General features: G+C 37.0%; 1 protein-coding gene across 3 annotated transcripts in view; it reads left to right on the top strand.

Annotated features, from left to right (window-relative positions):
- LOC125454746 (proteasome activator complex subunit 4) overlaps positions 1-14,625 on the top strand; it is a 157,584-nt gene that overhangs the window by 87,937 nt on the left and 55,022 nt on the right. For all 3 annotated transcript variants that reach the window (XM_048535892.2, XM_048535895.2, XM_048535893.2), the window contains 9 exons: positions 4,743-4,874; positions 5,089-5,298; positions 6,119-6,255; positions 7,142-7,195; positions 8,208-8,337; positions 9,583-9,664; positions 10,796-10,946; positions 11,293-11,362; positions 12,590-12,715. In XM_048535892.2, coding sequence (XP_048391849.1) covers positions 4,743-4,874; positions 5,089-5,298; positions 6,119-6,255; positions 7,142-7,195; positions 8,208-8,337; positions 9,583-9,664; positions 10,796-10,946; positions 11,293-11,362; positions 12,590-12,715 — 1,092 coding nt within the window. The remainder of the gene's footprint in view (positions 1-4,742; positions 4,875-5,088; positions 5,299-6,118; positions 6,256-7,141; positions 7,196-8,207; positions 8,338-9,582; positions 9,665-10,795; positions 10,947-11,292; positions 11,363-12,589; positions 12,716-14,625) is intronic.

Here is a 14,625-nt window from a genome sequence, read left to right on the forward strand (position 1 = left end):
CCATTTATAAGACATTTTTCCACTTGTATGTAATATGTGAGGTCATAGCTAATCTGATGTTCTTCAACTATTTTTTTTTTCCTTCTTTAACCCCAAAACCCATGATTTCCTTACTGATTAAAAATCTGCAACATACCTAATAACCCAGCCTCGACAGCCCTTTCTGGTAAAGAATTCCACAGATTGAGTAACCTCTGAGCAAAGAAAAGTCCTCCTCAGCTCTGTGTTAAATGGGCAGCCCCGCGTCCAAAATTAAGTCCTTTTGGCCCTGGATTCCCCACAAGGGGAAACTCCCCTTCTGCATGTACCCTTTCAAGTCTTCTAAGAATCTTGTTTCAATAAGATCTACCTTATTTTTCTGAACACCAATGAGTACAAGCCCAATCTCATCCCTACCTGGGATGAGCCTTCTGTGGACTGCCTCCAGTGCAATTTTTCTGAAATGTAACTTACAAGCAGTTTCTTACTAATATCCCTTGTAGTTTGCCCTTTCTCTTCATATTTATCATCCGAAACAATGTGTATATTGTAATTGGTATTGTCATCCCCAAACGCTGTATTGTCCAAGAAGCTCCACTTGACATAGCTTTTGCTGTCTGTCACTTATAGATGTAATATAAGCCACATAAAGCCATGTGTGTATAATACCCCATGCCATAATATTTGCTGTATGTCAGTTTTTCTAAGGCTTAATGTACAGTAAATCCTATTAATGTAATTAATTTAAATGGTTAGAATTTGTTTGTTTCCTTTTCATTCCTTGACATGTTTTGGTAATCCTGAGCCATAACTCCTCAGATACTGTTGATAGGAACATGGGCCATTTCTGTGTGCCAAGTTTGTTTTGAAACTGGAATCATAGAGTGATAGAGACCATTCAGTTCTTTATGCTAACTCTCTTTGAAAGAGCTATCCATTGAGTCTTCCTGATCTTCTGTTTTGCCGGAGCTCTTGAATTTTTTCTACTGAAGTTCTGCATTACAGACCTTCGCACCAAGTTAGGTACAGAATCTTAAGGGTAAATTAGAAGAATAGAGAAATAAAATGTTTGGGTGGTATATTTCAGATCATCATGACAACTTGTGTTGTTTGTTTTTCCTTGAGTCACCTCTGGTTTATTTATGAGCTACTTTAAATCCAGGATTTGATTATTGATCCTTCTTTGACCTGTTTTTTTTTCTTTTAAAGTTCTCCTGGAATTCTCATTCAGTTACTATATAATGAACATGGCATTTATCATAAGCTTCCTTTTTCTGTTTCACTCTGGTTTCTTTAATCATCCAGGCAACTTTGGATGCTTTACTTTTCACCCTTCTGGAAATATACTCGGCCTTCACAGTACCTTTTAGTACCATTTCTGTATGGGCATCTGATTCCTCCCACCCCTTTATCTGCCAGTTTTTGATTTCCACTTGGCCCTGATCCCTTTTAACTCATTGAAATTAGACCTCTTCCAATTGGAAGTGCTTTCCCATGTGACTTGTCTTTGTCTGTTTTCATAATTATCCAAAACTCATTGTTATCACCATTTCCAAATGCTCACCATGATGCATATTTCACTTGTCCCAACTAATTTTCCTCTGTTTTACCTAGGTGTGTGTTCTCTATGAAATTGGTTTGAACTTTTTCCATAGCACCATTTAACCTCCCTCTAATGGCATCGGTCACAGCCTTGTTACCATTGATCTTGAATTGTTGCTTCTCGTAAAAGAACTGGTCTCCAATGCCCGGAAATCTGAAGTATCTCCCTACTTCATTTGTCCAGCCAGACATTAACTTTGTTTAGCCTACTGCTCTTACTAGCAGTTGTGACATAAGTAATCCAGAGATTGCTGCTACTTAAGGTTCTGCTTTTGAACTTCCTCCATATTTCCTACATGTGCCATTAGTTAAAGCCTGGACCACAATGTCTTGGTATTCCTTTTCTTCCATGGCATTGTTTTAGTGATATGCCTGTACCTAGCAACGTGGGGACAGCACTCCATGCAAGACTCAAATTGGTCACTGCAGAAATTGCTTGCCCATTTCGTCTACAGTGCTTTGTATATTGCTTTGCTTCCAATGCATCCATTCTACCAAACTGTCACGGATTTTCTGTCAATTACACCACCCTGCAGTGCCATCACCTCATGGGTATTCAACTCTGAAAACTAGAATTCCAGACTCACGCTGGAGTCCATTTGGTTATAGGGTGACCACCTTTTAGAATGCCCGCTTTAGGAATTTTTTTGCATACATTCCACAGGGACTCCAGAAACCCTGAGCTTTCAAGTAAAAAGGAGAAGGCATTGTATTAGATAAAACACATAGACACATGTGGCATACTGAAGTCCCCACATCACAATTGCTACAGTATCTAATGAGTGGTTTTAGTATATTATTCCCTTGCTCAATATTTATGTATTCCAGGTTTTTATTTAAATCCTTTTTGAGGTTCTTTTAAGCCTCTTATGATATTGGGAGAGACTGGTAATTGTAGTTTTTAGAATCTGAAAAATTTTACCACAGCCAAATTTAAAAAAGCAACTGTCTATTTCAAACACCTGCTCAAACCTTTTGAGTATAGGAATTAAATCAGTTACTTATCATCCTAACCAACTTCTCTTCATTTTCCTCCTGCATCTAATTGACTCTGCAAAATCTCACATCACTTGCTTATCAAAAATTAGAAGATCGAGCTGAGTACTGCTTTGTAGTCTCTTATAAGAATTGAGATTTCTCTCAGCTTCCACTTTTTTAGGCAAGATTATCCCTTTAAATTTCCTCTGACTGTCCTACTGTTCAACACAGGATTCTAGTATCTTATGTGTTGCCATCTCAGGTTGGAGGCCTCTTGATTCTAATGTTTTTCACCACTATTACAAGTTGCTGTTTAAAACTGTTGTAGAATGAAGGATTTTTAACCCCTTTCTTTGAAATGCACAATTTGAAATGAGCTATTTGGGGGAAATGTTTTCTGTTCTGCAGTCCAAACGTTCTTGAGCCTGAGACTAAAATTTAAAAAATTTTTAACTTTAAATAGAGACTTGCCCTGAGAAACCTACTGATTCCTGCATTTAACTTGTTCACTCCTTTTGCTGTCCTATCATTTATCTCCTAGGTTGGCGGCCAGGTGTGTGTTTTAACGTGATCTCAAGTTCATGAGGAATCTAGCCCTTAAGGAGACTATGACCTCAGGATAAAATATATTCCCCTGCCTCATGCCAAATTGGCTGTCATGCCCCTGCAATTAACTAATGACTTCAGTTATTTACATTGTTATTTCTTAGTTTCAATTACTTGGCATCTCCTTTCCCCCAGTATATGTAATTTCTCTCATGTATATTCTTTAGAACCATGAGTTACAACCAGTAGGCCAACTGCCAATTACAATTGTTAACACATAGCAGGGGCCCACTGGCAGTTGATTGTCAGTTGACTGCCACCATTTTGCAGTTTTATTCAAAATAAGAAAGCTAGGTTAAATTTCAGTTTGGTTTTTAAAAAACTTGTGTTACTTGACCATGAAAATTCATACTATTTCCACTCTTCCAAAATTGCTATTGTTATTCTGCTTGGCAAGCTGTAGTATTTAACAGATTTTTCCACCTCTCACCAACTTTGTGCCCATATGTGTGTCAAAGTAGCAATCTCAAAATCCGTTCTAGAGTTTTGCATGTAAACAATAACCATACGTAATGACTTGAATTCAGAGGCTCAAACACTATTATACAGTGTTTCATTTATGCATCTTTCTTTTTTGACTGTGTTCATTTTCCTCCTTTTATATGTAGCAAAGTAAGTAGTCTTTTAAGTGTTTAATAGTTTTTCTGTGGCTGTGAGCTATGGTACTTTGGAAATCTATGGCATAATAAGTTGTGATACATCATGTTACACCATGAGTAGTGACCAGGCTTGTTTCCACTGTTAGTTTAGAGCAGCCCTGATGTTTCCTATTGTGAATGAGCCTAGAACTAGGGATCTGTAATTCAAAGTTGGGGTCATCGTTTTAGGACCAAGATAAGAACCTTTCTTCCCCTTAGAGGGCTGACTGACTTTGGAATTCTGTCAGAACTGATGGAGGCCGGGTCATTTAAGATCATTCAGCCAGTGGTAAATGGTCTCTGATTCCCTTGTATAATAAGAATCTGAGGGATAAGTAAAAATGTGGAATTCAACAGACACAAATCAACCATGATTTTGTTGAATGGCAGTGCAGACTCATGTTGATTGGTCTACTTCCCTTAACTTGTACATTTGTAAGCTTTGGCTGAATTTCTATTTACTTATCGGCTTACCTTAGAAAGGTAGGATAAAAGCTTTAATAAAGAAATAATATATCAAGCAGTAATGTAGACGATTGGAAATGCTTCAGTTAGACAGTGTGACGGATGAATTATTCAGGGAGTATTTGAAGTATTATCTGTTCTTGCTTTTTATGACAAACCTTTTCTGCGAAGTTTTTGAAAAGGCGGTTTGGTGAAATGGACCTTAACGCACTTCATTTTATGTATAATAATGTATAACTAACTTGCAACATGTTTATCATTATTATTTACCCGATGTCTAAAAAGCAAATTATATAATGGAAGTAATTAGAAAATTTGACATTAGATACACACACATTAAAATGTCAGGTTTATAATTCGTTACTTATTAAATGATTCAATCAAGAAGTTTTTAAAAAAAATAGTAATCTGAAATGTGTTTTATGTTGTGGGAAAAATAGTACTGTGTTCTCTGAATAGTATATGCATTTGCAGGTGCGTAGTAAAGCCCAGCAGGTTTTCTTCACAGCCTTGGGGACTTACAATTTTTGCTGTCGAGATCTTATTCCACTGGTGCTGGAATACTTGCATCCTGAGAAACAGAATATAAGTCAGCAACAATTGAAAGTAAGTTTTTTTTTAATATATTTTAAAGAATTATCATTGTGCCAATATCAGGCCTATTATATTAATTTGAACATGGTTCATCTATTAGCAAATGTTCCATCTGACTTCATGTTGCCTTTGTATTTGCCAGTAGTGCATTTTTATACCCAAAGGCCATGACACAGACTGGTAGGTTTGAGACTAAAATATTTCTTCTGTGTGTTTTTCAAACCAGGGTGCTTTGTACTGTCTTCTTGGTAACCACAATGGAGTCTGCTTGGCCAACCTACATGACTGGGACTGCATTGTTGCTACATGGCCAGCTATAGTCTCCTCAGGGCTCAGCAAAGCAATGTTTTTGGAGAAACCTTCCATAGTTCGTTTATTTGATGACCTTGCAGAGAAGATACATCGACAGTATGAAACCATTGGCCTGGATTTTGGAGTAAGTAATTATTGATGCTCTCATTGAGAAAATTTCTGGGAACAGTTTTTCTCTGCTTTGAATGTAAGAAAATACTCAACTTTTGAGCATGAAGTCAAGTTTCTTCATATTGCTTAGACTTCTGGGAGCTGCTGGTGGAGACCAGTTGGAGGACATGAGCCTTAGCAGTGCAACCATGCTAACAAGGCAGACTGTAACTTCTTTCCTGTATGCTTAGAAACCGCTCATTTTAGAAAGCCTGGGAGAAGTAGGTGTTGGGGTCTATTTCAGCTGCTTTCAGATCAAAGGAAGATTTAGCAGCAACAAGATGGAACTAGGAAAGCAATAAGCATGTTCAAGTGATAGACCCAATATTTCGAGTTAGTCTTCCTTGCTGCTATTTTTGGATAACAGTTTGACTGCTCTAGATCTCTGTCAAGCAGCAGTTGGATTTCTAGCAATCTTTCTGGTTGTAAGAGCTTAAGAGGGAAGGACAGTGCAAGCTTATCAGGCCTAAATAATGATTGGAATCTACAATCCATGTGATTTCATGTCAAGTCTTTCAGAGCTTGGGGAAGAGGAATGACCTTCAGGGGTTAAGATGCATCATTCCAAGCTTGATTTGCAATATCTGTTGATTACTTCACATTGGCAAGTTTTCATTTGTGAATGTATGATAAATGGGGAAACTATGTAATAGTAGCCCTGGACTGTGTCCATTATGTAAACAAAAACTACTTACTATTTTGAACTTGCACAAAATATTTTGGACAGTAATTGTTCATTTCCTTATGTGATTTAAAAGGTTATTTTAGCAATAAACTTGTAGTTCTCTGTTCAGATTTCAGATCGCTGTGTGGAACTTGGTGCATCCCTGTCCCAGACAAAAAACCCAAGTTCTAACTTGCTGCTTCTCACTGCTGAAAAGATTGAAAATGGAATTCAGAACCAAGTAGCAAAAAATGCTGAGGCCCTAAGGTAAGTAGAGAATAGTCAACTCCATTCATGTCGTTTTTAGCATTGATAATTGGTGTTCATGTATTCATTTAACATGAATGTCATTTTAACGTTTTTTGCGAACTTGCTGCTCTATGATCTGTAATGTGCACATGACCATTTCCCTATTGCCCCTAGTCCTACATTGTGGTAAAGGCTGTCTCACCTTTCATTGTTACTTACAAGGCCCCTGGTGATTGTTGTGACCAGAAGTGACCTCAGCTGCCCTTTGCGGTGGCTCTGAGCCTGCCCCAGCCAGATTCTTTATCTGCCCTGGTACTCTGCCCAGTTTCCCATTGGTTCCCATGCTGATTCACTCACCTCCCATCCCAGCTATGTTTTTATCTGGTCCATGGTTTTTCTTAACTCATGTGCAGCCTCCTGTTGCTCTTTGAGATGCTGCATTTGAGACTGGTCAGTGCAGATAGTCTTGGCAAGCTGATGCTTGTACTAAACAGTGTCTGCCAGTAGATGGAACCTGGTCAGTCTTCAAGTACAATACTGTAGGTGTGTAATTCTTGTAAACAACATCAATATATTTAATGTTTTATGGTGTTTCCTTTTTATATTTAGTGATTTTATATTGTAAGTTAATTCAGCAAGGAATACACTGTGTTACAGTATTTCAACCTGGCTGTTGTTTATTCTGCACAAATTATTTGCAGGAATATAACCCTGGCATTAATTAGTTCCTATGGGAAACCATGCTTCACTTAGTCATTTTGTTTAAAGTTGTGATTTTTCAGGAATGCCACCATGGTTTTAAATGGGGGCGGGGGGTGTGTGTGGAGAGACTGTCAGTCCCTAAATGAAAAATTAGGGCTGTGGTCAATGTTCTTCATAATTAAGAATTCTATTTGTTGTTTAGGAATTATCAGAAGCTAATTGATACCTTGTTGGATATGCTTGACCAGCGGAACTTGTAAGTTTTTTTTGAACCAATATAATTGTTTTTTGACCTGATATCTCAGTCTACTGTCTTGTAACTTTTCAGTGTACCACATTTCAAGTTTTTGACAAGATTTGTAGCTTGAGTTGTGGATGAGGTTGGAGATTTACTTACTGACCTAGTGTATTTAATTGCAGACTTTTCGTTACCCTGCTAGGTAACATCATCACTGTGCCTGATGGTGAAGCATTGGTGTTTTGTCCTACTTGTTGTTTATATGCTTTGGTTTGCTGGGGTGGTTGGCATCACTTCTGATTCTGTTTTTCACTGGTTTGTATATTGGGTTTGGTTCAGTCTGTTTGTTGACGGAGTTCTGGTTGGAATGCCAGGTCTCCAGGAATTCCCTGACATGTCTCTTTTTCGCTTATGCTGTTACGGAAGTATTGCTCCAGTCAAATTCGTGTCCAAGTGTAGGGATTTTAAAAGATAGAATTTAAACTTGGAGAGTTATATGCTGATAGTTTTATTTACCTGTGATGAAATATGAATTTTCATTATTTGTAATGAACAGTTGTTCTCATTAAATATAGGAACCTGTTTTCAATTAATTTGATTCCATTAGATGGATCAACTGGGGAATTTTCCTATTTTGGTAAAATAATTGAAGTTTTGTGATGGCTGCAGGAATAATGGAGCTGAAGCATCAGCACACATTCCCAAGTAGGTCAGAACAGGATTGGTCAACAGCTACAGTGCTGCCACTTAGTTACTGCTCCTGGTGATGCCTAATGATCACTGCCAATGTGTATCAATGTGGCCAATGGGTAAGGATTGTATCTGGCTTGCCTGTACGAATAGCCGTTTATCCTGGATTTATTCACTGGCTTAGTTCCTATATGAACAGTGACTCTTGGTATTCTTCCAACTTGGCGATAACACCCATGTGGAAATTTTAGCTTTGCACTGTTTTCATTAATTATGTTTTCCAACAAATCTTTTAAAAGATTTTAAATTTTGATCGGAAGTTTGACTTATTTTCTTTTAGACCTTGGAAGTTTGAACAAATAGCCATTGGTTTCCTGTCCCTGTTGTTGAGAGATGATGTTCCACTACCTACAAGGGCAATCAAATTCTTCATTCAGAGTCTTAATCATGATGCTTTAGTAGTCCGGAAGGTAAGTTTTTCTTTGTATTAAATTTCACATATCTAATAATGAAAAAGAGAAAAACTGAAAGTTTACTGCTTAATTTGTAAGTTTGTCCTGTACTTTGTCAATTACAAGAAAAATGAAAGATGGAGTCACTGACCCTTTACTGTGCTCATGGATGATAGCCGATAAGTCTCCTCCCTTCTGAAAAACGATTGTTAGTTATTGGGGCTCTGTTTCAGTGAATTCACTGAAACAATCAATTCTCCTCTGACCTTTTGAGGCTGTCAAACTTACAAAACATCGTTTTTTACAATAATATCACAAGATATTATATTTTTTTCAAAAAGCTACCTTCTCCTGACATGAGACACATTATGGCCATGTTGGGCTGAATTTACGAAAACCTAAGAGGCTTTGAAAGAATGGGTGTTCATTTTAATTTTCTTGCCTGAGCTGAGTGGGGTCGGTGTCTTGTTTTCAAGTATTATGGGTAATAATCAAATATAATTTCCAGCCCTGATACAAAACTGCCATTCTACTGAATCGCACATTTTGCAAACCTAAAGTGCAATGAGGTAAGCTCTAGATAGAGTTTAGTGCAACAATGAAACTTACAATGTTAAGCCCCTGCAGCAGGGTTGCACAATGGAGGCCTCTGCTACCCAGCTTCTGAACCTATTGTATCTGTAAAATGGAACTTGGAGCCTCTGCTCTTATCTTCCGTGCACACTCCAAGCCTTGTGGTTCTACAGAGGTGGAGGAATGTGGTGATTGTGGTGCTTCATGCACCCAAGAAACTGTCGGAGATGCAGGGCTTCTGTTCTCCCACAACTATGTCCTGACTGGGCATCAGGCCTTAACCTTAGCTACTGACACCAACACCCTGATTACTTTCCACAAACCTCTGAAAATTGAAAATAGTTGTCGCTACGTGCCTTTTTAGCTGTTTATTGCTCATCCAGTCGGAGCCCTGATCTTACTCACATTTGCTGTTGGTAAAGTGCAGACAGAGAAAAGGCCGTTTCGAAGCACGTTTCAAAAATCACCATGCCTTTTATTTCTGCCACTTGGTTAAGGAGACCCTCATGGACCACATGCACAGCCTCTGCAGCCTGCTGCTTTGTGTAAATAAAAGGCAAACTAAATTTACCACAACCTGAACCATGCTGCAGGTGATAAAACAATGTTGGTACCTATAGAACGTTCGGGCAAAACGTGATGTCTCCAAAATCACAACTGTGACCATTCCTAAATCAATTTCATCTTCAGATGGCAATATCTGCTGTGGCTGGCATCATGAAGCAGCTGAAGAGACCTCACAAAAAAATAGAGATTGATCCATACACTGTTTGTAAGTAGAATTGATCTTTGTGATTTATTTTCTTGATCATGTTCTCATTAAAATATTAATAGACTTGAAGTAATTTTTTTAAAGATATGAAAATATTTGGAACAAATTGCTTATTCTTAACCTGGATTGTTTGTTGAAGTGAAACTCCAGTTTGAACAATTCTGGAAATCCCTCAAATTTGTCAATATTTTATTTTCCATTGCAAGTTTTCACTTAACCATCAATAAGGAGAGTTTTCTTTCAATTGTAAAAGGCATTCCACCTAAAAGACCATGACAATAATGAATACAGTGAAATCAAAATATGAAAATTTTAAGAGTCATTTGGTACATCTTTGGACATGTTCTAATCCCTGGAAATGCTTCCCTCGTAAGACTTGACTTGCATTTGATTTTAATATCTCCGTACAAGGGCTGAGTATTACAGAGTTAAAACATTTTTGAAATGATGCTTTGTGGAAATGTATGCTTTTGACGTTCCTGTTGAAAGATTTCAGATCCATTGCTGTACTTCTGTGACCACACGCATACTCTGCGCTAGTTGGACATGTTGGCATTGCTGTCCGTAATAACTACCTATGGTCCAAAAAGACCTTTAACTACTTTGCTAACATTTTCATTATTTAAAACATTTACTTTACCACCTGTCGGAAGTTTTTATTTGCCTTATTATACTCAGTGAACGTGTTGAAAATGTGAACCCGGATGTTTTAATCACTAAAAGTAGAAATCACATGGTGATAATTTGACATGCTGAATGTGCCATTATTCTGGTGTCACACAGAACATGTTGAATGTGAAAGACAAAGCTCTAATGTAACTATTTACCATACTGGTAGACAAGCAATAATAATAAGATAATTGACTGTTTATTAGCAATCAGTTTCTATCAAATCCAGATATGAGGTGAGACAAAACCCACTGCTGGAAACCTTTGAAAACAATAAGCCCAAAGTTGCTTGTTTCTAGCAAGTATATTACAGCTGACCTTTTTAATTATTTTCAAGTTTGTTTTTGACTGTTGTAGTTTATTAATGAAAAATTGAAACCTGTCTTTTGATCCTTGTGCTTTATTGTTTTTGAAGCCCTTAGAAATATTGTGCAATTTTAATTGTGTGTATTTCCTAACTAGATGGATCCCGCCCACCAGTAACCCAGCCAGGAGACAGGCCTGATAACAAGTGGCTTCATTATGATAGTTCCAATTTGCCAAGGACTAAGGATGAATGGGAAGCCTGCTTATTTGTGGAAAAGACACACTGGGGGTACTACACATGGCCTCAGTAAGTTGGAGATTGGTGAAATATAAGCCATCAGAGTAATTCCGTTCCAGTCCTTAAATATTGCTGTATGTGATTAACAGACTTAATGGCTAAAGTAACTTCTAATTTCAATATTTGAGGAATTAAAAATCCTTTCTAATAGTAAGGACTGAAATGTTCAAAAACAGGTGAATTGTGTCAGAATATTGCATTAGTAGAAGCCTTGCTCATGCATATAATTAAATTGTGTTTGGTATGTTGACAGACAGTATTATAGTAGGTTGTAAAGGAGGTGGGGATTTGGGAAGTGCTTTTAAAGTTTGAAGCATGGATGCAAGGGAAAATCTCATGACTTTTTTTTATTTAGGAAGCTGCTTATTTACGCCCCAGTGGATCAACAACCTAAACTAGGAAGAAGTAGAGGCGAAATGTCAGAGGTAAGCATTATTTCAGTGTCAAAAGTATTTTATAGTCATCAATAAGGATTATTTGATGAACCTGGAATAATGTACATAATTGAGTTGAAGTAAGTGAATCATTAATAATCTTTATCAAAACACGAGTGTGTGACTCCATTTAGAAAAAAATTGAAGTTTTACAACTATGTTTACTACATGGCCTGTTGTGTCGTCACTCTCTTTAATATGCTAGTAACACACAACATTGGCCTGGAAGGACCTTGTTTTAATCTTGGAAACCCCAATGTTAGTCCAATGTTTCAAGTCTCGTCAAATTCAGAAGACAAAATAAGAAAGCCCTATGAAGTTAACACTTATTGCAAAGCATAACAAACAGCCTATGCAAGACTACTATGTGACTACACGGCATAACTTGTATTTTAGCCAAAGTTTTATGAATAATTTTGCCTGAGGAATTGTCAACATGGGTCATGTTGAATCTTGGGGCCGTACCTGCATTTCTGTTAATATGAACTGACAGCAACATAGCTCTGCTATGGTATTATGTTATCTTATGAACTTTTGTTTTATTGTAAAAGGGGTAAATCTGTTTTATCATACATTGGTTCTGAAATCCACAGAAAAAGCAATATATTTGATAGTAGGTAACTAACAGCCAGCAGCTCAAAAGCAGTGGTACGGCACTTAACTTTTTTTGGCTTGAGGATGCCATTCGTTGGATTTTGTAGCCGTGTAAATTTCAGTGTTAAATTCTAGCCCCATCATTGGTGATATGTCAGTTTTAAAAATTTCTTCATCTTCTTGAATGATGATCTAATACTGAGAAGAATATCGATCCCCACAATGATATTTCTTTGTTTGTATTAAAATACTTTTTTCTCCCCACCCCCCCCCCCCCCCCCCCCCCCCCCACCTCCTTTAATAACATTTATCTTTCAGTTTAGAATATGGTAACACTTCATGTCAGCCTTTGCTCAAGTATTTCAGGCTTATTCAACTGCTTTTGAAGTCAATGTAATTGGAATTTTTCATGATTGGTGTATCTATATGCGCTAGTAGAGTGAAAGTCAGTTGAGTATTTACTTATTGTTTTTTGACTTAGTCTAATTTTAATCAGCGTCCCTTTGAAGATTTTCTTAGAGGCAAAGAAAGGTTTTTTTCTTAATTTACTATTGTTGTGTCTCATGATTTTTCTAAAACTCTGCGCAGGCATTGCTCATGACTTCCAAATATCTTTCTTTGTAGGCAGAACAAGCAATTTATGATCATTTCTCTGATCCACAATTCATAGAGCAATTAATTAAATTCTTATCCTTGGAAGACCGAAAAGGAAAGGACAAGTTTAATCCACGCAGATTTTGTCTGTTCAAGGTATGCAGTTGTATTTTTAGTATTAATAAATTAAAATTAGTCATCAGCTTAATGTATTTGATTTTGAAATGAGTGACCTCCTAACTTGACCAAGGTTACTTTTTTGAAACAACTGTTTCTGTTGTAATTACCTGCAAACTGCATCTTGTTTTACCTGATAATACGGATTTGTTGCTAGTTGTCTTTTAGATGTTCTGATTTGGTTACAAAATTTAACTGTCTCTTGTACTGCAACTTTAATTTTGGGATGTGTTGAAGTAATCTTGAAGCCTCATCACTCTTGTAATTAACAGAATATGATGGCCTACTTAAATAGAACGTAGCTTCATAAGTGACAGTGACCAAATCTTCTGCTTTTAGGTATAGGTTCATGGTAACTTTGCCAGGATACTTGTTCTTCGAGTAATGCCGTAAATCTCCCTTCAAGAAGCAGAAGGAATTGATGGGACCTTTGAAATACTACCTTATTCAAAAAAGCAGTGCACTGTTTCTGCAGAAGTGTAATAAGTGATTGCTTAAATTATATGCTCAAGTTTTTGAAGTGAGGCTTGCCTTTAACCTTTTGATTACTTAACCCTGGCTAATTCTGTTGGGTTTTTTTTGTTATTGATCATTATAAGTTTGATCATTGGATTGAAAAAGCATTTCCTATAGAAGTTATTTGAACCACTTAAATTACTCAAATGTGTTTTGGGTTTTTGCCTTCAATCAGGTTAATTCAACATTATAGATATCAGTTGATAGTTGTGCATTTTTATGGTAGGGAAATAATTTTCAACATTGAGCAGAGAACTTTTTCTGTTCTTTCAATTTCCTGTATAAACCACGAGGAGCTTAAAAAAGAATCAACCTATTCAGACTTTTCATGACAAAACTCTAGGGCAGGTGAGACTTGGAACCAGCATGTGGAACACCACCATTCTGCCTTAAGAGCCTCTTAGCCACTGGACGCTAAATGAACAAGGATATCTTTGAGAGCAGTCAGAAAACTATTGCAGGGACATTGCTGTTAAACAATTATCATCCATATGTGATAAATCTAAACATACATGCTCAATAAATATTTGAAGGTCACTGCAATGTGGCAGCTTTATAATTACTATTGCTATGCGCTCCCTGACACAGCCTGAGTTAGTATGGTTGCTTTCCTACAAAATTATAATGTCAGATTATAAGGTGTTTCTTCTTCTGTTCTTTAGCTTTGTTATTTAATTACAAATCCTGTTCACATCACAATGTTCCAGTTGTTCCATGCACATCCTCCATCATTCTCCTTCATAAATCCAGAATATCTGCCTTTATTGTTTTGCCAGCTCAGTACACTGGGCTGAAGTGAGTTCTATGAGTTAAATTTTGATATGTATCTTTTATTACATCTGTCTCACCATAGCCTGTCTTCTGCTTCAGTAGAAATTCTAGATCCAATTGCTTCATAATTTGGAAAATGATGTTCTTTTCCTCACTCACCTGTCTCATGAAGACATTCAGGCCATTCTGGGACCACTATCATTGTTCTTCAGCTTTAAGATTGTTACAAGTGTGAGATTGTACTGTGCCTTTAAATTTAAGGTAGAATGAATTATTCTGTGACCTGTTTTGCAGTCTACCTGAAAGCATGACTAGATAGTTGGTTGATTTTTTTTATTGAAGTTATTTTATTTTTTTTTAAATAGAGCAGAAGGTGCAAAATATTTATATCAGGAGGCAACAGCAGCAGGCTATATCTTAATACTGGATTGATTGAAACTGCAATGCCCCAAAAGACTGATGAGAATGTTAGGTTCCAAACATTAGTGCTTTAAACTGCCCATTTAACTATATTTGAGGGTTCAACATGGAGAAGCTAGAAATCTGGGTGACAAGATTGTTGAACAGCAGAAGCCACATGTAATAAGTGTGGGCAATCGATT

This window comes from Stegostoma tigrinum, chromosome 9, assembly GCF_030684315.1.
Source record: "Stegostoma tigrinum isolate sSteTig4 chromosome 9, sSteTig4.hap1, whole genome shotgun sequence".
NCBI classification, from domain to species: domain Eukaryota; kingdom Metazoa; phylum Chordata; class Chondrichthyes; order Orectolobiformes; family Stegostomatidae; genus Stegostoma; species Stegostoma tigrinum.